This window comes from Aphelocoma coerulescens, chromosome 7 (assembly GCF_041296385.1).
Source record: "Aphelocoma coerulescens isolate FSJ_1873_10779 chromosome 7, UR_Acoe_1.0, whole genome shotgun sequence".
In the NCBI taxonomy this organism is placed as follows: domain Eukaryota; kingdom Metazoa; phylum Chordata; class Aves; order Passeriformes; family Corvidae; genus Aphelocoma; species Aphelocoma coerulescens.
This window is the reverse complement of record NC_091021.1, coordinates 19,026,561-19,047,109: the sequence shown is the minus strand read 5'-3', so window position 1 is coordinate 19,047,109 and position 20,549 is coordinate 19,026,561. Positions and strand designations below refer to the sequence as shown.

Genomic DNA, 20,549 nt, shown 5'->3' with positions numbered 1-20,549 from the left:
GCATTTTCTTTACATTTCAGCCTGAAGACAAACCTGGCCTTGGGATAAACTGTCTGTAGTGTAAGTTTTTTGGGGTTGTGGGGTTTTTTCAGTTTGGAATCAACCAAAAAGAATGTGAGTCTGTCTTTCACAAATAGTTTGCCAGTGGCAAAAGTTCAGTGGTTCGAGCTTGGTGAGTAATTAGTTGTAGAAGGATAGTTGCCCACTGTTTGGGGGAGAAAAAATGTTTTAGAAGATCAAAACTGTGCACTGTTATAATTTGTCTTTTTGTGGGGAAAATTGGCTTGGTCTTACAATTATGGGCCTGCCTGCCATGGTGCAGAGCTGCAAACCCCATTTTAATGGTGTGTTGCAAAGCTCCATAGTGCATAGTCAAGATTTCTTGTGCTCAACAGAGAATTTCAGGAGAGCTAACATTTAAAACCTATGAAATGTTAAAAAAAAAAAAAAGAAAGAAACAAAGTGTATTTAATGCAACAGCATGTTTCATTTTCAGAACATGAAAATTTTCAGTGCCGCAGTAGTATGTTTATTCTCTCAAAATTCATCTCTGGAAATCAGAAGTAAAATCCAGTGTTAATGCCACACTGCAGCTTAAAAATGAGATTAAAGAAAACCTGCAACAGCTGATGATGGATTTGGTCCATGTGTTCCATGGGGTTCCCTCTGGTTGTTGGTAGCAGGGTATGGCTCTCACCTCAGAGCTCCAGCGGGGGCTGCTGACTGCAGACTTACATCTCCCTGCCAGCTGCCAACAGGTTCCCCCGTGCCCACGGCCAGCACTGGGGCTCAGTGCCCTGCCCCTCTGGGGTGCAAGCAAGTCCCTGGCTACAGGGGCAGGGGCCAGGATGGGTGGGCACCCGACAGCCCCAAGGCCCCCTTCAGCCCACCCATGGCCCCCACCCATCTTCTCACAAACAGCCCAGTTGTCCTCATGTCCTGTAGCTGAGCAGTGTCACTCACTGTCTGGTGCACTGCTGGGTGCTGATGCGCAGCTTCTGCTTTTCTTGAATTTTTAATTGGCAGCATTGGCAACCCTTAGGCACCTTGCAATCTTTCAGGCTTTTTCTCTTTCCTTTGCAATGTTTTGCTTTTCCAGTCTTGCAAATATGACTTACCTGTCTATCTGTTGCAATATATATCTTGGTCCTAGAAAGAATGGATTTAATTAAGAAGACAATCTGTTTCTGGATGCAAAATGAGAAAATGTCTTTGCATTTCTGCATATGTTTAGGTGTATTACAATGGCTACCATGGTGACACTTCTGAAACCTTTTTGGTGGGCAATGTGGATAAATCTGGTGAAAAGTTAGTGGAGGTTGCCAGGAAATGTAGAGATGAAGCAATTGCAGCTTGCAGACCAGGGGCTCCCTTCTCTGTAATTGGAAACACAATCAGGTAAGCCTTATATTGACAAGTAAAAGGAGGGCTGGCAAGTGGGACAAAGGTTATTGGTGGTTTGGTATAAAGCTGATGACATGTTTTATGATTCAAAACCATCATTTCAGTCTGATATCAGTATGTGAACTGCCAAGATATAATGTTGTTCCTTGGGTAAGAGGTATTTTTTTTAAAGTGAATTACACTAGGGTCAGCAAAGATAACTGTAGAAAGAGACAAAGATATTCATAAAGTAGATTTAAATTAACAGATTTAATTTGCGGTGGGCTTTTGTTTATTTTTTATTTGTGTGTGACACCACACCACATCACATCTGTCTAACAGTGTAAGACAGTTAGAAACCATTGTTTTCATTGAATGTTACAAAGGAATTAGTCAACATAAATAAGCTCTTTGTTTAAAAACTATGAAAATATTTAACTCGAGAGCTTCTGATCTTACAAAGAGCAGTGCCTGCTAATGTCACAGGGAAAAAAGAGCAGACATTCAGAGATTTTTCCCTATTTTGCATCTCTTCTAGCTTTCACGTAAATGCAGTCATGACTCTTCTTCTGCTGATGGCTTTAAATAAAAATACATCTTAGTCTTTTGAAGGTACCTATGGATTATTTTAAAATGTTTCCCAAAAAGAAGAAACAGACATATATCATATACATTTCATTAAGCAATACTTCTTCGGACTGCTAATGGTCCCAACAAGCTATTGAATTCATTCTGATTACTTAAAAGCTGCAAGGCTTAGTCACCTTGAAAGGATGCTGCTTTTTTTTTCCTTTGTAAATCTTCAAATACTTTAAGAAAAAAAGAGAATGGCAAAATATCAGTTAGATATATTTATAGCTTTAAAAATATTGTAACAGAGTCTGAATCAAACTTTAGTAAAACGTCTCTGGGTTATATCTGAGAAGCTTTTATTGAAGACTTTGTATAAAATTGTGTTTTTGACAGTTTTAAATTATAGGCTAACTAGCCTGGAGAAAAAGGATAGTGTCTTTCTGTTCTTTCATAGGAAATGTTGAATCAGACCCCTACTGGGAAAAGAAATTTAATGCATATCTCACTATCTTACTGTCCATGAATATAATAGAAGTGAATTCAAAATGTAGTTTTATTTTTGCAAATGGGATGAGTCGATAGATGCACCTCTTATTTTTGAACACCTAGGGTTCAACAAATTTACTGGTGGTGCTCTTGCATTTTAACAAAATTTATTCTTGAGTAGAAGGGGGCACAGAACACTGGATTCTTATTCAAGCATTCTATCGAGCTCTGCATTCATGGCTGTGTCTAAAGGGCATGTCAGCCTTTGATTCTCTCTGAGAGGTAATTATCCTTTTCCTGTCACGGAACAACAAATGATAGCTAACTACAGAGGCACATTTGCAGTAGTCACATTCATCAACTGCAGAAAAAAAATTCAATTTAATTGTGCAACACAGCTGCACATAGGCTTTTTGAGCATTTCTGTTGTTCTCCCTGTCTTGCTATTCCTCCCTCCAGATCTATTTTTTAAACTTTTTTTTCTGGTTATTTTTTCCCCCTTTTTGTCTCTTCTTCCATTTTTACTCTCTGTACTTTCTTGTTAAAGTAATTTTCTTTTGTGGCTCTCATTCTTTTTTCCCCATTGAAGGCTATGAATGTAGAAAATTATCACAATTACTCATATAATTGAGCCTCTTTGTAGCAAGTGCAACTCCAGTAGCCTTTCTCCATCATGAAAATGGTTTCATTATAGGGTTTTTCATATTCTCTGACACCATCTACACAGAGGAACAGGCGTGCAGATGAGATGTACTAGGAACAGGGTAGATCAGTAAGGTCACAGTAGGAATAATTAGCTCTGCTATGGAAAGAGCATCTAGGCCTTTTACTGCTACATAAATGTACTGTCCATGGCTTTTAGTCACAAAAAAACTTACTAACAAATGGAGCTCCCGCCTACTACTTTGAAAAAAAGATTTGTATCAACACTACAATTTTCCATCATTAAGACTAATAACACAGAGCCTAGTATACATCAAGGGGAATAAAAAGAAAAATCTCACATTCAAGTGGCGGCTGGGTGCTGACCTTTGTTCCCTTTTTTTGTGTTCAACTTAACTCTTTACAAAAAAGAGCCACACGCCACACCAACATGCAGGTGAACTCCAGCTAGTGCTAGCAAAGCATGGCATTCAGTTGGAAAATCTGATAAATCTCCATGCAGGATAATGCATTTCATTACAGATTCACTACATTAATCCTAGCTGTTTTTAAAAAAAAAAAAGGAAGAAGAAGAAAAAGAACAGAGTTGAATGTGACATTGGATTTTTGCTGTGTTGGTACAGAGGTCAGTTTACTTGCAAAATGTAAATATATAGTCAGTGTCCCCTTTGCAAAGCAGATTAATTGAAGCTAGTAGCTGTTCAAAACTGCATATGAAATAGCAGGTCGTTAACTTTATTTCTCAAGATTTTATCGTGTTGACAATTTAAATGTGCTGATTTGTTTAGAACTACTTTAACACTGCCTCTGCTGAAAGATCACCTTGGCTTGGTGAAGCTGTGTTTCAGGTTATTTGTCACTTGACATTTGCTTGCAGACAGACATGTAATACATACATATATACATCAAAATCTCAAGTTTCACAAGAGTTAGATATCATAAATGCCTGAGAGCAAGCACCTACAAGCTGAAAACATTTAGGTCCATCAGAATGGAAATGTGTCTAGGCTTCTTTCATCAGCTTTTTTATAAAGGTGCTCAAGTCATATGCAGAATGTATCTTAGGCACAAATAATCAGAATATTTCCTTTCTACAGTAGGTTTCAGAAAAATATATCTTTGGGTAAGTTTGCAGTCAATATTCTAACATAGTCTTTGTTATGGAAGCTCAGTAGCTGACACTGAGTATTTCATTGACAGCAGTTCATTCTCCCATCAGCTACAAGTTGCAAATAAAAGATTGCATGGATTCAGGAGTTACCTTCCTTAGGAAAATTTGGGTCTTTGCTAACCCCTTTCTATTGAAAGGCATATCAAAACTATTGGTCATTTGCAGTGTAAATGGAGTTGGGCCCTATGGTCCATTTTCTTCTACCATTTCTGACATTTTCAGACAAAAATAAATCTAGTTTGAAATCTGCTTTTTTAGATGGTGAGTCTAGGTGCATGAACATGTTGTGAGTGTAGAGAGCTAAAAAACTTAAATGTGATGTTGTTAAATAAACCAAATTTCAACTCCTACAAAAAAAATCATAGCGATGAAAGTATTAATAAATGGTTTAAAATGTTTAACTCATAAGTATATGTTTTGATATTAATTTAGAACAATATAAAGCAGATTTTTTTTAAAAATCTGTTTCTATCAGATTATGCACATTTAAACAATAAGTGGCTCAGGCAAAATAAGTCATTTTAATGTCATCTGTGATAGATTTTCCTTGACAGCTACTGTAAATTACAATTACACTGCTTCTCTCTGCACTTGAAAGTAAGCATTGCAATAAATTATCTTTTATTTCAATCCATCATGTCTGCTTTCAGAAACAGAGAACCTCAAATAAAAGTTCAGCACTATTGTAAGAAAAATACAGTAATTTGTGTTCCAGTTTGAAACTAAAACGTACCTTTCTTTCAAAAAACAATTGTTGGCTTTCAAAAATATTACTAATTATACCTCAACATTTATTGTCATTATAGGGAATCCCTGAACTTGTGCATTCCCTCAGTCTAGGATTACTATTTCATAAAAAAACACTTGAATATTTTCCCTGTAGAATTTTGTAATTTCTCAAATTAAATAATTTGGTGCTATTCAAAGTAGTATTTTTATCACAGATAAGTATAGTTTAAGCTGATGCTGGTTTCAATACTTAAAAAAAAAACCAACAAAAAACAAGTATGCCATTCAGTGGCCATTTTGCTAATAATATATCTAAGACAGACATGATTACTTCTAATTTAATTTAAAAAAAAAAAAAGAAAAACAAAAACTCTCTACATAAATTATCGTGGGGCTGTTATCACTTTCAGTGTTTCTCAAGTATGTTCACTGCCAAGAAGTGTAAGACAGATTTGTTTAACAGCTTCAGCCATTCATGTCCTGCTGCTCTGCAGGACTGTTTTTGATAAAGTTTCATCCCTGGTAAGAGAAGCTGGCACTGTGGGAGAAGCATCCCTGGCTGAGAATCAGTTCACCAGGATGCTCATCCTTGGTAGCAAAGCAGTTTATGCCATCTTGTTGAATCAGTTAAATTCTTTCTTCCCTTGTGCCACCACAGAGCTCAGAGAAGCAGTTGCTATCAATCCTGAAAATGGGATTGTTTCACTTTTTTTTCTTCAGCGAGTGCTAAGAATACTAGACCAGACCTACCTTGAGGAAAAAGTGACAAAATCTGGTAAAAAGAAAAGAAAATGCTCCTCTAGATGCTCCTAGAGGGTATCTGCACAGGACAGCCCCCTAACGAAATTTTTTCAACCTGCTTTTCAGCTTCTTAACAGGAGGGATTTATCACCCAAGAGCTCCTTTCAGGGAAAGCTTGAGTATCAGGGAAAGCTTTCTGGAGAGTCAGTCCTGCCTGTTCCTGCTTTGTGGCAATTTCCCTGTTAGGCTGCTGTCAGGACAGCAGTGCATGTCTCCACACTTATCCCTCCTTTCAGAGAATTAGCTGTTGTCTGGCAACACGGGAAGAGGATGCTCAGATGGCAACTGACACCCATCTCCCCTGTCTCCACTCTCCGAAGCATGATACCACCATATGACAGGCTCTGACAATGGCTTCAGGAGGATAGCTTGGCCCTCAGTGATGTTCCTTTACCAGCTGCATCACTGCTGATCCATCCCAATGCCAGACACTCAGCCTGGCTTTGCCATCAGCAAAAGCAAAGCAGCACTGCAGCTACTCTTGACACTGCAGCCACTGGGATGGAACACATGGCAGCAAAACGTAAAATCAAGTACTGGGCTCACTAAATAATTATGCTTTTAATCCTGCCCAATTCACCTCTGCCCAAATATGCAACAAAGATTACTATGTGTGATGATAAATTTTGTCAATGGGTGTTTTTAACAATGATTATTCTGAAGAACCCTTTTTTTTTCTCTTGAAGCTGTCTTGTGAGGTGTGCCTCTGCTGCCCTAGCATTTGCTCTGGAAACTATTTGCTGGGCTGTGCCCCATGGACAAGGGTACATCCTTTCCCACAGCAGATTCTGGGCGGCCCAGCTCAGCCATGCCAACCTCTGCCTCCTGTCTTCACTGCTTTACCACTTGCAATCAGGGCTCCTCCATCTGTCTAAGCTTATGCTGCCTGTCTGCAAGAAGCATCTGATGAATCTGGGGCTGCAGTCTTGTAAGGTTGTCTTGTAGGAAAGCTGACAGGTCCTGAGCTGGGCAGTGAAACAGTGAGACCAAAATGTTGAGCTGTTGTCAGCAACAAATGGTAAATGTATGCAAAAATGCTCCACTCCCTGGCATCTTGATTTTTTAATCAGATTCCACAGCCTGGGAATCCTGGAGACTGGAGAGGCTAACCAAGACCAATAGTTCAATTCACCCTTCTGAGAGCTGTTTCAAAGTTATAGCCAACATGTACATTTACAGGATTACCTTTGCAAGTTGTAGCTAGGATTAGCAGCTTTGGTTTTTTATGAAAATTGGGTGTTCTACTGTAACTCCACAAGGATGTAAGAGTTCACTAGGATTTATTAAATACTCCAGAGTAAAGCTAGTAGTTATGGAGAGAAACGCCTCGTAAGACCTTCTGAAACACATGCAAATACTAAAACCAGATTGAGAGTGGCTGAGTTTCATACCTGCAGCTTATTTTCTCCACAGTTCTTCTGTGTGTCACTTCAGGTCCGTTGACCATGTTACATTTTATGTAAGGAATACCAAGGCTGTGTATGTAGACAAGACGGAAGAAGGAGGGGCACGGTGTCTGTCAGTGTAGATGTCGAAGCCCTGTGAGCTCCAGGATCTCCTCCAGGATCCCCTGTTTTGATCACAGACAGTAACCACTGAAGTACTGATGCAAAGAGAGTTGCTTTCAAGCTGTTTGGCAAGAAAGTGGTAGAATTCACCATTGAAATGCATATGAACCATTTCTTTGACTGCATGAGGACAGGATACTGTTGTCACACTGCCTTCTGTGTGCCCTGGTGCTTGCGCGCTTGGTGCCCAACATGCAGCTCCTGCTGCTTACTGCCACCCTCCTTGGCAGTAGCTGAATGCTGAGGATGGAGCTTCCCCTGCTCACTGGAAAGGATGTAGGCATGGTGCTCAGAAGAATAGCTGCACAGAGAAAAACTATTTGTCTTGCTACAGAACATGGATTTTTCTGGAAGAAAAAATCCCGTAGTAATACAAAAAATGGCCATGCTCTGTCAGTGGTCAGGGGTGCCATCTAAGGATGTCAGCAAAGCTGAACAGTTAGTGTGATTGTTTATGATTTTGCAAAAAGACTGGCAGAAGAAGATGAAAAAAAACCTTATCATACGTTGCATTGATGGCTTCTCCCAATCTCTCTTCAGAGAATCACTTCACTCATATGGGAATCATCATCTGCATTGCTCTGGGCTTGGTCACTGGAGATCTTGGATTTTGTGTATGTTTCTGAGGAATCTGGCTTTCTAACTCATCGCCATTCCCTGTACTTCTTGCTTGGCCTTCAGCAGCATCATAGCCAGCAGGCCCAGTCTCTGACCCAGATATGGGGGACATGATAGAAAGGGAGGGGAGAAAGTATTTTCTACTTCTAATAGGACTTATCATTGCATAATCTTTCATGATTTTTTTCAAAATAATTGATGTATAAAGATTATGTATATATAAATGATTTATAAAGCCCAGACTTTGAGTGCAAACAAATGAAGCCCCAGTTTCTAGCTTTATTGGTAATCGTTTTTGCCAGTACTTTGGAGTTTGGGGGTAGCTAAACCTGAAATTTCCATTCTTCTCCAAAATTAATGAAGATATGTTATGAGCAATGGGTAGGTAAAAGGTAATATACAAATCCTGTTAAAACATGCTCTAAGGTCTGAACACTGCAGCCTTATTAACCAACTCTTCTCTCTTATTGCCATTTCACTGTGGTGGAGCAGCATGTCCCTCAATTGAGTGGCATTAAATTCTGGGACGATGACCCATGGGCACTGGAACCAGCACTGCAGAGTCTGTGGAGCCTGGTGTGCAAAGGGGATTACTTTGTACAGCAAGCTGAGGCCACTTTGCACCTGAATAAAAGCTAGCCCATGGGGTTTAACAGGCTTTAATTTCTGCAACAGCATTACCTTTAGTTGAGTTTCTTAACTTTTTCTGTTTTCCACCTGTAGTGAAACCGTGAGAGAGCATTTTCTAAGATGTAAATACAGAAAAACCTGAAGTTCTTCAGTGCTTACGTTCATTCAAAATAAGCAAATGAAGCTTTTAATATTACAGGCAAAATATCTTCAGGCTAAATGCCTTCCTGTCTTGCTCCTGTTTGATTTTAGAAATAGGGTGGGGATGATATGCAGGGACAAGGGTAACTTTCTTGTCACTTCTAATCCATCTCCAGATCTTCCTGAATCTCTGCACTCTTCTGGTTTGGATATGGGCAGGCCTCCTGGCTGAGCTGCCTCAAATCACTCTGTCCACCACTGCCTCCGCCACTGTTTGAGTACAGGGAGAGCCTGAAAGTGAAGCCTGCTGACATGGGGTGGGCCAGCAGACAGAGGATACCCCATGGATCTCCAGGTCCTCCAGTTTTGGGGAACTGGAGTAGGAATTTGCTTTCCTAGCATGGATAGGGATCAGTGCCCAGCCATGGTCCTGCAGGGAATTCTCAGAGATGCTTCTCCCTGAGGCAGGCTGTGAAAGGTAGGGCAGATCTCGCAGGCAGAACTGAAACACTGTAATTGTTATGATTTGGTTTTGCCTCTGTGGCAAATAGGCTCATTAGAAATATATTGTTATTTAGCATGAACATAGTTGCTGGACTTTCAATTCATTTTTATACTAAATGTTTGAAGTATTATGCAAGTGAAGTAGTAGGGGTCTTAACTCCCTGTTGGCAGCAGGAGCGTCTTCTCCTGCAGGAAACCCAGTGCAGGCCCCTGGGTATGCAGCCCAGCACAGGCTCTGCACTTACAGAGAACTCGGTAGAGGCTGCAGTTTGATGGTGTGCTGGGGCCTTGGCTGCCCAACTTGACAACTTTAGCTGTGCCATCTTAAAATGAGTTCCCAGTGTGCTTGTGGAAAAGGTTGCCCTCCGTCAAGCAGGGAGACAACGCACTGCCGTTTTACTTAGCCAGCAGGGCTGGCACGGGAGCTACCAGCCTCTACTGGCAGGCATGTTAACTCTGAAACCTAACAATGCTCACCCATGCTCGCTTCAATGACTGTTTCGGAACTGTCGCAAAGTGGTGACCCAGTGTCGGTAGCAACGCGGTAGCAGGGGCTGGGGCCGTGTAGCGGGGTGGTGGTCGGGACACGCACCCTGACAGATCCTCTTTGCCCCCGCAGCTCCGTGGCGTGGCAAGGTGGCTTCCAGGTCTGCCCCTTCTTCGTCGGCCACGGCATCGGGTCGTACTTTCACGGGCACCCCGAGGTGTGGCACCATGGTAAGTGGCCCCGCCGGCCGCGCCCGTCTTCCCCCGCGCCGCTCCGCTCCGCCCGGGCGATGAGAGGGCTCCGGGGAGGGGGAGAGGGAGGGCGATAAAGAGAGCAGAGCCCCCCACACACACACACCCTCACCCCCGCGCACGCTGCCGGTCCGGCGGGGCGGGGGATTGCCGGTGGGGAGATTGAATCGCTGGGAAGCTGGAGGGCATCCCCGGCCTCGTTTTCTGAGAGTCGCGCGGGTATTTTTGAGGACAAGTCGCTCGGTAACAGAGTTGTCGGGGCAGCTGAGCGCCGCGGACCGCCTCCTCCGCCCGCTCCGGGCGGCAGCCGCCGTGTCCCGCGCCTCCGCATCCCGCCCGCGCCCGAACCGGCAAAGTTTGTCACGGGGCAAAGAAAAATCTCTGCTGAAATATAAATCCCCCGGCCTGGACGGAGCCGCCGTCGGGGTGGTCTCGCTGCGGCCGGGCTGGGATCGCTTTCGGCGGGTGCTCCGGCTCGTAACAGGGCTCGGGCGCACAGTACCTGCGAACTAAAAAGGGGTTTAAACAAAGGGCTGGTTGCGTTCTCTTAAAAAAAAAAAAAAAAAAAAAAAAAAGGACCACAGATGCATAAACGCGGGTTTTTTTTTTCTTTTGTAGCCAATGACAGTGATTTGTTAATGGAAGAGGGAATGGCGTTCACAATAGGTTTGTAACTCTCTGCTATGGTTTTCTGTTAAAAAGCACACAAGGAGCAGCCCAGATCTGTAACATTTCTTTATTGGGATATAGAAATAGCCGTGCAGACAGGGGGACGTCGATGAGGTTGACCTCTTAGGGAACAGATTAAAATATCATTTTAAAAATGCATCAGAAACAATTTGGGTGAAATAATTTTCAAATTACAAGATTGAAAGAATTAAATGTTAATTATAAATTTTACTAATATATGACTCATATTTTTGGCAAGGCAGAGACTCTGCCAGCACACTTGATTTGAGGAGGGTGAGAAGGATGTGATCGTGTCCCCGAAGCCGAGCAGCCTGGTGGCACTTAGTCATTCGCTGCCTGCCAGAGCTGCTGTTGGGTTTGGGGACTGCGGCGGCGGTAACAGCCGGAGCCTCGCCCCGCAGACTGATCGTGCTCACTTCCAGTCGTGGAGGACTGCTGGGGGGAAAGCCCTCTTTCTCACTGTGTGGCTAAATGGCGCGGCAATTAGAGGGAAATAAGAAAATTGTTGTTTTGCTGATTTAATGAACATTTTAAGCCTGTTTTAAAAATTCAAATATTTAAAACTATCTGTTGTTTATAAATGTGGTTGGTGCTTTGGTTATTATCCACGGGGTCTTAATTAAAGCTTGATTAAAATTCCCTGCTTTTACAAAAGAGGAATGGGCAACTTCCTACCTTGCTATTTTGTCTTCCTTTTTAGTTCACATTTGAATGTGGCAAGAGAGTGCCAGCCCAGGGAGATGGGACCTGTGTGGAAGGGGAGCTACCTGCTGGGACACCCTCCCTTTCTTGCTTGTTTCACAATCCACACAGGAGTGCAACTAACTTTAGAATATATTTTGTTTTTCTTGCTGCAGAGCCAATAATAATGGAAGGATCCCCCAAGTTTAAGATTCTGGAGGATAAATGGACTGCAATTTCTGTAGACAATAAAAGGTGCCTGATTTTGTTTTTTTGGTATTTCTTAAGACATGGAACTCATCACTGACAGCCCAAAAAAACCCAAACAAATGAGTTTTCAGGCATGGTGGATATGTTTGCCCCCTAATAACTGCTAAATGTGAATTTCAGATCGGCACAATTTGAACATACTGTTGTGATTACCTCAGAGGGAGCAGAAATCCTCACTAAACTGATGGAGGAAGCCTAAAGATGGAGCAAGGAGTGGAGGGACTTGCTGTACTTCTGGGATTTCAAGTTTCACTCGGGACAGAGAAGAGGTTTCTGTAATTTCTGTGGGGAATGGGTGCTGCATAAGTCAATCCAGGGGACGGAAAAAGCAATTTAAGGGGTTGGCTCTGGACATAGTTCTTTCTCTGTGTTACCTGGTGAGTATTTAATAAAAGTTCTTAGCTTTTTTGTGACCCTTGAAGCAGCCAAGGAGAGTCTGCAAGTGGCAAAGGGTTTGGGTTATTTGGGGTTAGGGACAGAAAGCGGCTCCTCTCTCTTCCAAATCCTATGTGGGACAAATAGATATCAGATGATACGGTCTTTAAGCAGCTGAGAGGACAGAGAAACATAGCATTTTCCCTTTGTAGCTGAGGTATGGAGTCAATTTGTCTTCATTGCGATTAACACAGTGCTGTTTCCCAGATTGTAACTCCTACTAGGATGGAAAAAAGTTTCCCGAGAGTGTCAGGCAAAGGCAGCAGACTCTTCCCAGCATCATTCCCAGCAGCAATCCTTCTTGCCTCTTTTTACACAGCACAAAAAGTGATTAAAAATGAGATGCAAAGCATGCCTCTCCGGGGATCAATAATTGCCCTGCTTGAAGAATTAGCCGGTTTGGGGTAATCACTGCTCTGTGGTGCCCATGTTAGTTAAGGGAGAGGCACTCTGCCAGAGTTTAAGCATTATATGGAGGCAGAGAAGTTTGCAGTCCAGGGGATGAGCCCCGACTCCTGCACGGAGTTTGGAACAGAAGGACCTCATGAGCTCCGGGTCTCACTCAGCCCTGTGCTCTCTGCAGTCCTGTCCCTGGCCTGTCAGGGGTGCCGGGGTTGATTTGCAATTTAGCCAGTTGCCGACCACCCTGTCGAGCCAAACAGGTCTGGCATTGGTATTTGGAGGCCACCAGAGCAGGACCTGGTCCTGTGAAACGTGGGGTAGCCTTGAAGATAATTAAAGGACTTCCAGAAGTTCCCCAGGCCCATGGCAACAGCGGTGCAGTTTGGTACAAATTACTTGTCCCTCATTTCAGGCAGATGGGGCTGCGTGCTGAGGGCAACGCAATCCTGAATCTGGTTCAGGCAACCAGAGTGGCTCAGTACTGGCTCCCTCAGTAGACCTGGACAAAAGTAAGCGTCTTTCTTACAGCTTTACTCTGCTGTTTGCTTTCACTCAAGTACAGTGAGCTCTCAGCTCTAATAGTTTCTAACAGCATCTTTTCAGAAAGCAGGGATCCCCCTCCCTGGATACGGCTAACACCGCGGGGCAGCCACTCAGCTTCATCCTCCCCGAGAGGAGCTTGGAAGGTCATAAAACCTGCAAAACAAACGATGCAGCCAAGTTTACAAATGCGCAGAGATTAAACAGTGCGAAGGACAGTCGGCATTGCCTGGAGGGGCATGTATTTTGTTCCGTTACATTCCATCGCCCAGCCGCGCTGCCCCCAGTACCTGCCCAGGGGTACTGGGAGCAGCTGGGTGTCCCGCACGTCCCGGAGGCACACCAGAGGTGCCTCCCGTGGATTTTGGCCACGCTGGGAGACCCTGAATGGCACCGCAGGTGTCAAGTTTCTCACCATCGTCTGCCCCTCTGCTTCCTGTCCCGCTCTTACCGCGGCGTGGGATGAGGCGGGAACGGAGCAGCCGGGAGCAGGGAACCCCCCGCAGCCCGTCGCAGGGGGACTGCCGGCAGCTCCTGGTAATCGCTGCGTTCCCAAGTCCCGCCGGTAACTCTGGTGGGACTGCGTGTTTTACCGGCCGCTGCGGAGCGCTGGCGGCCAGACGGAGGCATTGATAGTGCATCTTTGTAATCCTAATTACGAACGAGACTGAAGAGATGTCTCGGCTGTTCGGGGACAGCCAGCGCGTCGCACAAGCCCGTCATGCAGAAGGTCTTGCTGGGCCAGCCTGATGAAAACCCCGACGTGGCAATCGCTCCCGCGTGGTCACGACGTCCCGTGGCCGCGGCCCCTCCGCGCCCGCCGAAGCCGCGCTGACGGGGCCCGCAATGCACAGGGGCGGTGGCCCTGCTCCGGAGGACGGGTGCGAGCAGAGCCTCACCGACCGGTCCGCGGGGTTTTGGCGGGGTTGGAGGGACTGTGGTTCGCCCCGGGACTACCTGTGTCCGGCCGATCGGAGAAGACGGCAGCCCCGGCGGACGGGGAGCGGCCTCCCCTCTCTGCAGCTGTCAGGCTGAGGCCGGCAAAGGTGCCGGAGCTGCCGGGGCGCCCTGTTCCCTACCCGGTCAAGCTCGCTGACCTGCCTTGGATGGTCACTTCCATGGCTAGGAGAGCAGAGCTGGCTGCCGGGGGAGACCGCGTGCGTGCGGAAACACCGCCACTGCCCCTTCCGCGCCAAGCCTCGGAGAGTTTGTGAGAATGAACTTTGCACATTGCGAGCAAAGCAAAAAACCCCCAAAACACTGAGAAGAAAAAAAAAAGAAAGAAAAAAGAGGGGAAAAGGAAGTAAAAGAGGCGTTAGGAAACGGGCAATTAAAACCGACAGAGCCACTAATGAGAGGGGGGAAAAAAAAAAAAAAAAAAGACCCGGAGCAGAGGGGCTCGGTTGTGCCAGCTTTGCACAGTCAGGGGCCGGCTGCTTCAAGGGCCGTCGCTGCCCGAAGGGGCCTGAACACCGTGCGGGCTCTGCCGGGGGTGCCCCAGCCCCACTGCCGGCGCTAATACCTCTAACGACATCAACGCTGCGATTTGTTTTGAATGTTCACTTTTATTGGTGTTCTCCCTTTGCCAAAATGTGCTTGATTGCACAGATGTAGTACCGTGATAACTGCGCACCCTAGACAGCCTAGGTGTAACCGGGAAAGTTCAGCCCAGGCCAGATCAAATCCCAGGCTGTTTAATGCTGGAAGGCTGCATGTTGCTATTAGTGTTAAATATATGGCTAATTATGCGTATGAAAATTAAACATCAGTGTTATGCTAATGGGGCCGCCTTCAGCTGTGGATCAGAGCACTTGAGACTAGCATTTAATCAAATGAATCAGTAACTAATACATCTGCACGTGTGAACTTTCACAAGATCATTTTCCTGTTACAGTCACACCGCAGAATTATGAAAGAAATAATTATCAACACTTTCTAATTATCTAGCAAAGTAATTTGGGATTCATCGTGGGCTTTCTGGGGAGGATCTCCTAAGTCCCACCTCATTTACCGCTCACGCACGCGGAAGTTTTAATTTTAAGCTCAAATGCGCCGTTGGGGCCTTTCAGGGCGATTTTGTTTGGTTGGATTGCTTTTCTCCCTTTAAAACAATAACGGCAATAGCCGAGCAGCGCGATCTGGAGGTGCGGGCGGCGCTGGGACCCGCGGGCCGGAGCTGAGAACCCCTGCGCGCCCGCGGGTGCGCGCGGCCGGGCAGGCGGGGGCCGCTCGCTTTGTCCGCGGGTCCCGCCGCCGTCTGCCGGAGCGGGGCGGGCAGCTGCAAGAACGCCTGCAGCCCACCGACGCCGGCGGAGCGCGGCTGCTGTCCCCTCCGCGCCGCCTGCGCGGCGAGGGGCGGAGAAGGGCGGAGGAGGTTGCTCTGCCTTCCGCCGAGCTCCGGCTCGGAGCCCTCGGTGGCTGGCGGCGGGAGCGGGCGGCCCGCGATGGGAGCGGGTTCCGGGCGGCTCCTTTTCGTGCCCGGCCGGGAGCGGGCGGGCGGGCGTGCGGCCGCCGCCGGCGCTCGGGCAGGCGCGGCGCTGCCAACCCGGCTCTCCGCGCTCACCGGGGTCCGGGCGAGCCCCGAGCGCCTCGGACCAATCCAAAGCGATTATGCAAGACGGCGGACCAATCAGCTCCGCCGTCTCATGAATATTCATAGACTTGGCTGAGTCAAAGCTTTTAGGCGAGTTTGTGTAGATCTACAGCATCATGCTTAGACTTTTCAAAGAGACAAACTCCATTTTCTTATGAATGGAAAGTGAAAAACCCTGTTTCGCTTAAATTGGGTTCTTTCCTGTCCTGAGAAACACAACAGACCCCAAAAAGGCAAGCTGAAGAGAGAACACACACACAGACCAAGCGACAAGAAATGACCATGACTACCATGCCAGAGAGTCTAAATAGCCCCGTCTCAGGGAAGGCTGTCTTTATGGAGTTTGGGCCGCCCAGCCAGCAAATGTCTCCTTCTCCCATGTCCCACGGACACTATTCCATGCACTGTTTACACTCCGCGGGCCACTCTCAGCCTGACAGCTCGTACAGCACAGCTTCGTCCTTCTCCCGACCGCTGGGCTACCCCTATGTGAACTCGGTCAGCAGCCACTCGACCAACCCCTACATCAGTTCAGTGCAGTCCTACCCCAACAGCTCCAGCCTGACTCAGACCCGGTTAGAGGAGACAGGTAGGTGCACTCGGCTTTGGGGAGGGGGGGGGGAGGGGAGGAGGGAAGGCAAGGCGGGAGGGAGGGTGTTGTATTAAAAAAAAAATCTATGGGGGTAAAAAATTAAATTAAATTACAAAATATTAGTCAAGAGAGGCTGAGGATCACAGAGGACCAATACACAGAGCACACAATGCTTGGCTGGAAAAGAAACCAACCCAGATGTGCACGTATTAGTCTTCGTAATTATTTATTGCGTAGCGCTATAAACAATGTATGCAATTAAGGGTAATTAAACCTAAACTGCAGCCTGTAAAAATAGCAAACTTTCTCTGGGAAGAAGCCTGGGCTGCCATAATCGCCGGAGCCTTTGTTAGCGTTACTCGAGCTTCACTTTTCTTCCTTCTCATTATTGTTATTGTTGATGTTGCTGTTGTTATTGTTACTACTGCTGCTGCTGCTATTACTGTTACAGCTATTATTGCTATTGCTGCTATTATTATTATTTATTCTGCATCGTTTGTTTGTAGGGGCCGAATCGGAGAAAAGCACTGTGGTAGAAGGAGGGGAAGTTCGATTTAATGGGAAAGGGAAAAAAATCCGCAAGCCCAGGACTATTTACTCCAGTTTGCAGCTCCAAGCTTTGAACAGGAGGTTCCAGCAGACTCAGTACCTGGCTCTCCCCGAAAGAGCCGAGCTCGCAGCATCTCTGGGACTCACCCAGACCCAGGTACAGCTCCGACTGAGCCGGCCACTCTCCCATGTCCCCTCCGTGTCCCCACCGTCGGCGTGGGAGACTACACGCGTAATGCACAGGGGTCACAGCCGCGGGCAACGGGGCCCGGGGTGACACTCGTCCTGCCGCGGGGCACTCCCGGTGCTGTGGAAGCCCCCGCAGAACCCGCTGGAGTGGGCCCAGGGATTTCCTGACGGGTGGCTTGGCATCACAAAATAACACAGAAATCGCGGGGGGGATAAGGGAGAGAAGCTGGGGGGCCGCCGGGTGCGGGGGTCCTTCGTGCCCTGGGAGGGATGGGGGGATGTCGGACCGTACCGAGGGATGCTGAGCCCTGCCCCGTTCCCCTTTGCAGGTGAAGATTTGGTTTCAGAACAAGCGCTCCAAATTCAAGAAGCTGATGAAGCAAGGAGGGGCCGCCCTGGAGAGCAGCGCCTTGACCAACGGCAGGGCTCTCTCGGGCAGCTCACCACCCGTGCCTCCAGTGTGGAATACCACCTCCTCCTCCGGTAAGGCCTCGTCGGGGACCCCGGGCACCTACATCCCCAGCTACACGTCGTGGTATCCTTCGGCCCACCAAGAAGCTATGCAGCAGCCGCAACTGATGTGATTATATGTACGTTTTCCCCTAACGCAAGCACTACCGGTCCCAAAAAGAATTAAAATTATTACGGGGAAAAAAAAAAAAGAAATTAAGTCAAATAAAAGGAAAGAAAAAAAAAAAAAAAAAGAGGGGGGAAGAGAGAGAGAAAGAGTTTAAAAAAAAACCCACAAAAGAAGCCCAAGCAAACAAACAAACAGGAGGTCTCTTGCCCATCCAGCCATTAGGACGCTGCACGGTAGCTCGGTGCAGGAGAGCACAGATGTGATGCGGGCCGGTTCCCACCGCTGACAGCTGACGGAGCGGCCCCGAGCACCGCACAACAGCCTGGGAGCAGAGCGAGCGCCGGCCGCGGCTTTGTGGGACAATCAGAAAAAGATGTCTGGGGGGCGGGGAAGCCCTCTCCTCTGTCCTGTCTGTCTGTCTGTGTCTGTTGAAATGTAGGTCATTTATTTACTACCCCGATCTGACGGTCTCTTCAATTGCAAGAGGGAAGGAAGCTGTACAATTTACCAGAGCTTCTTTCCCGCGACGTTTTCTGTACCTTTCAGTATCCATCTGTATATTTTTTGTTGTTGTTAAAAGGGGAAGACAGGGGCTTTATTTATTGATTTAAATTACCACTATGAGAGTGCTAAAAACAAACTCAGCTTGCTGAGTGTACTGCTTGGACGCACAGTTCAAACAAAACCACAGACGGTCCGTCGTCCCGTTCCCCCCCCGCTTCTCCCCGAATAAATCACCACGAGGGAAGGATGCGATTTTAACTTTTACAATAACTTTTATACTTCGCTGGTGTGGAGAGTTTTGGTCCGAATGATTTGCATTTCTCGCGTATTTAACAAAGGAAATAAATGCACATTGTTTGGTACTCTGAAGTGGAATCGCAGCAGCTGCCAGCGCTTTGCTGAGGTGAAGCAAAGCGCAGAGGACGGAACAAGAGCCCGGAGGGCGGTGGGGGGGACCCGCCGGGAGGGCGGACGGGCTGGCACACCCGCGCTGTCCCGACGCGGCCTCCCCGCGCAAAGCCGGCCCGAAGTCGAAATGCACAAACCGACGTGCAGGAGCTACTCGCTGTACATATTTTATTCTTAATTATTATTATTATTGTTCTGTAAACATGTTGCACAAATTTAGCCTTTTTTTAATTATTATTATTATTATTATTATTATTTCCGTTCTGTTTCGTGTGGCTGTAAAACATGATGCTTTGTGTACTGAGATCTTGACATTTTACTTGTGAAATTCGAAAAATGTGATGAACTGAGCTCGGCTGTGTTTAGTGTTCTATATGTCAAAGTTTAGTTTTATATTGAGAATGTTAACTTATTGCTTTGTATCTGGGGGAGGAAATGGAAAAAACCCACACAAATCTTTGTACATAAGTTATAAAGTTTCTTTGAGACAGTAAAATTATGGTTTGGAAAAAGAGACATGCATGCTCCCTGTCTCGTAGCGCGGCCGGGAGCGGGGTCTGGGCCAGGCTCCGCGCTCCGCGGTGGGACGGCAGTGGCCGTAACCGGAGGCGAGACGGAGTGAGAGGAGCGACGCGCTCCGGGTAGGGCAGCCTGTCCCCCGTGCGCCCGGCCGGTCCCAGTTAGGCGGCAGCAGCCGTCGCGACGGGCCGCGGGACCCTCGGCGGAGGGGTCGCTCGGGGAGGGGGGGAACCGGGCACAGCTGCTGGGACGGGAAGGGGATGTGGGCAGGCCGGGACAGCCGCGGCCGCCGTCCCGACAGCCGAGCCGCGGGAGGCAAAGCTGTGCCTGTGCCGCCGCCGTCATCCCAGTCCCGGACTGAGCCGTGCCCGCTCCCCGGTGTGGCGCAGCGCCGGGCACAACCCGTGGCTATTGCTGGAGTGGGTAAAGCTCTACAGAGCTGAGGGAGCCGGGAGAGGCTGGGCTCGGCCGGCTGGCCCTGCGCATCTCTGCGCGCAGGTTCCGCGGGGGAACTGTGCAGCCCCGCGGGGGCCATGCTCGCTCACCCCGAGATACGCACCACTCCCCAGTGCACGGGGACGGTGCGCAGCCGATGCGCAGCAGCGCAGCATTCCGCCCTAGCGCGCACACGCGGCGCAGCGGCCCGCGGGGGTGCTGTATGCGACACGGAAAACGCTCCGCAGCTCTGCATTTCCCGCAGTGCCACGGCCCGAGTCCGGTCCTGAGCGGCCCGAAGTCCCGAGAGGAGCCGGAGAGCTCCGCGGCGCCGCAGCGCCCCAGGACCCGCACAACTCCCGGGCGGCTCTGCCGGAGACCAAACACCTTTGACCAGACAGGAGCGGGGTGGTCAGGCAGCTCGGAGGGCTTTAAAGATATATTAGCTCCTAATTCAATAACGTCTTGCTAAACAGTTCAAATAGAGAAATTATAAGTTTTCTCTCAGCGAGGCGGTCTTGAGTTAGAGGCTATTATAATTGTACATTTGAAAATGTTAATCTCAATACAGGCCTAATTAATTCTGCCTTGTTGCTGACAAGTAGTTCATCAAATATCTGATTCGAAGATTTTCATAATGAGGATATTAATTAAACTATGAATAATCCAAAGGTGCTTATATTGAAACAATACCTCATTACAATGATTAAGTCCTGATTTCGAATATTATACCTTTACCAATTGTCACCCGGCAAATACAACCTTATGGATGAGCCTGTAAATGGCAAAATGTAATTTTGGGATATATTTTTCCTTGTTGGGGAAAAAAAAAAAAAAGTGCCCCTCATTTTCAAACACTTCTGAAATAGGTTACACACAGCTTAATGATGATCAAAATGACTCTTTTCTGCAAAAAAAGACCCCAAAGTGCGCGTACAGCTGCAAACCCAAGAGGGTCAGCATCATTTCACTGTATTCTCTTCTTGATTACAAGCCGAGCCCATCAAACACAACATAATTACAGTAATTTCAGGTTTATTTATTCTAATGCAGTTTCCCCATCTCTCTGGTAATTATGAGCAATTTTTTCGCCCAGGGAATCTTTTTGCATTAACAAAAGAGATAACGCACTGAAAGCCAAATTTGCTGTGCATTGA

General features: G+C 47.0%; 2 protein-coding genes across 10 annotated transcripts in view; both read left to right on the top strand.

Annotated features, from left to right (window-relative positions):
• Positions 1-14,303, top strand: part of METAP1D (methionyl aminopeptidase type 1D, mitochondrial) — a 47,839-nt gene extending 33,536 nt beyond the window's left edge. For 3 of the 9 annotated variants that reach the window (XM_069020665.1, XM_069020664.1, XM_069020666.1), the window contains 5 exons: positions 1,235-1,398; positions 9,887-9,984; positions 10,624-10,671; positions 11,553-11,631; positions 11,767-14,303. In XM_069020665.1, coding sequence (XP_068876766.1) covers positions 1,235-1,398; positions 9,887-9,984; positions 10,624-10,671; positions 11,553-11,631; positions 11,767-11,845 — 468 coding nt within the window. In that variant the 3' untranslated portion in view covers positions 11,846-14,303. The other 6 variants (XM_069020660.1, XM_069020659.1, XR_011151954.1 and 3 more) reach the window with 5 other exon arrangements.
• Positions 14,304-15,627: 1,324 nt separating this feature from the next.
• DLX1 (distal-less homeobox 1) lies at positions 15,628-18,919 on the top strand. Its single transcript, XM_069021522.1, has 3 exons — positions 15,628-16,205; positions 16,715-16,914; positions 17,276-18,919. The coding sequence occupies exons 1-3, from the start codon at positions 15,893-15,895 to the stop codon at positions 17,528-17,530; spliced, it is 768 nt and encodes a 255-aa protein (XP_068877623.1). The 5' UTR covers positions 15,628-15,892; the 3' UTR covers positions 17,531-18,919.
• The last annotated feature ends 1,630 nt before the right edge of the window (positions 18,920-20,549 follow it).

What these genes read in the sequence shown, in the direction of transcription:
- DLX1 (XM_069021522.1), top strand. Translation starts at nt 15,893, where the DNA reads ATGACCATGACTACCATGCCAGAGAGTCTAAATAGCCCCGTCTCAGGG. An exon ending in GACCCGGTTAGAGGAGACAG is followed by an intron (nt 16,206 to 16,714) that starts GTAGGTGCACTC and finishes GTTTGTTTGTAG; the next exon opens with GGGCCGAATCGGAGAAAAGC. An exon ending in TGGGACTCACCCAGACCCAG is followed by an intron (nt 16,915 to 17,275) that starts GTACAGCTCCGA and finishes TCCCCTTTGCAG; the next exon opens with GTGAAGATTTGGTTTCAGAA.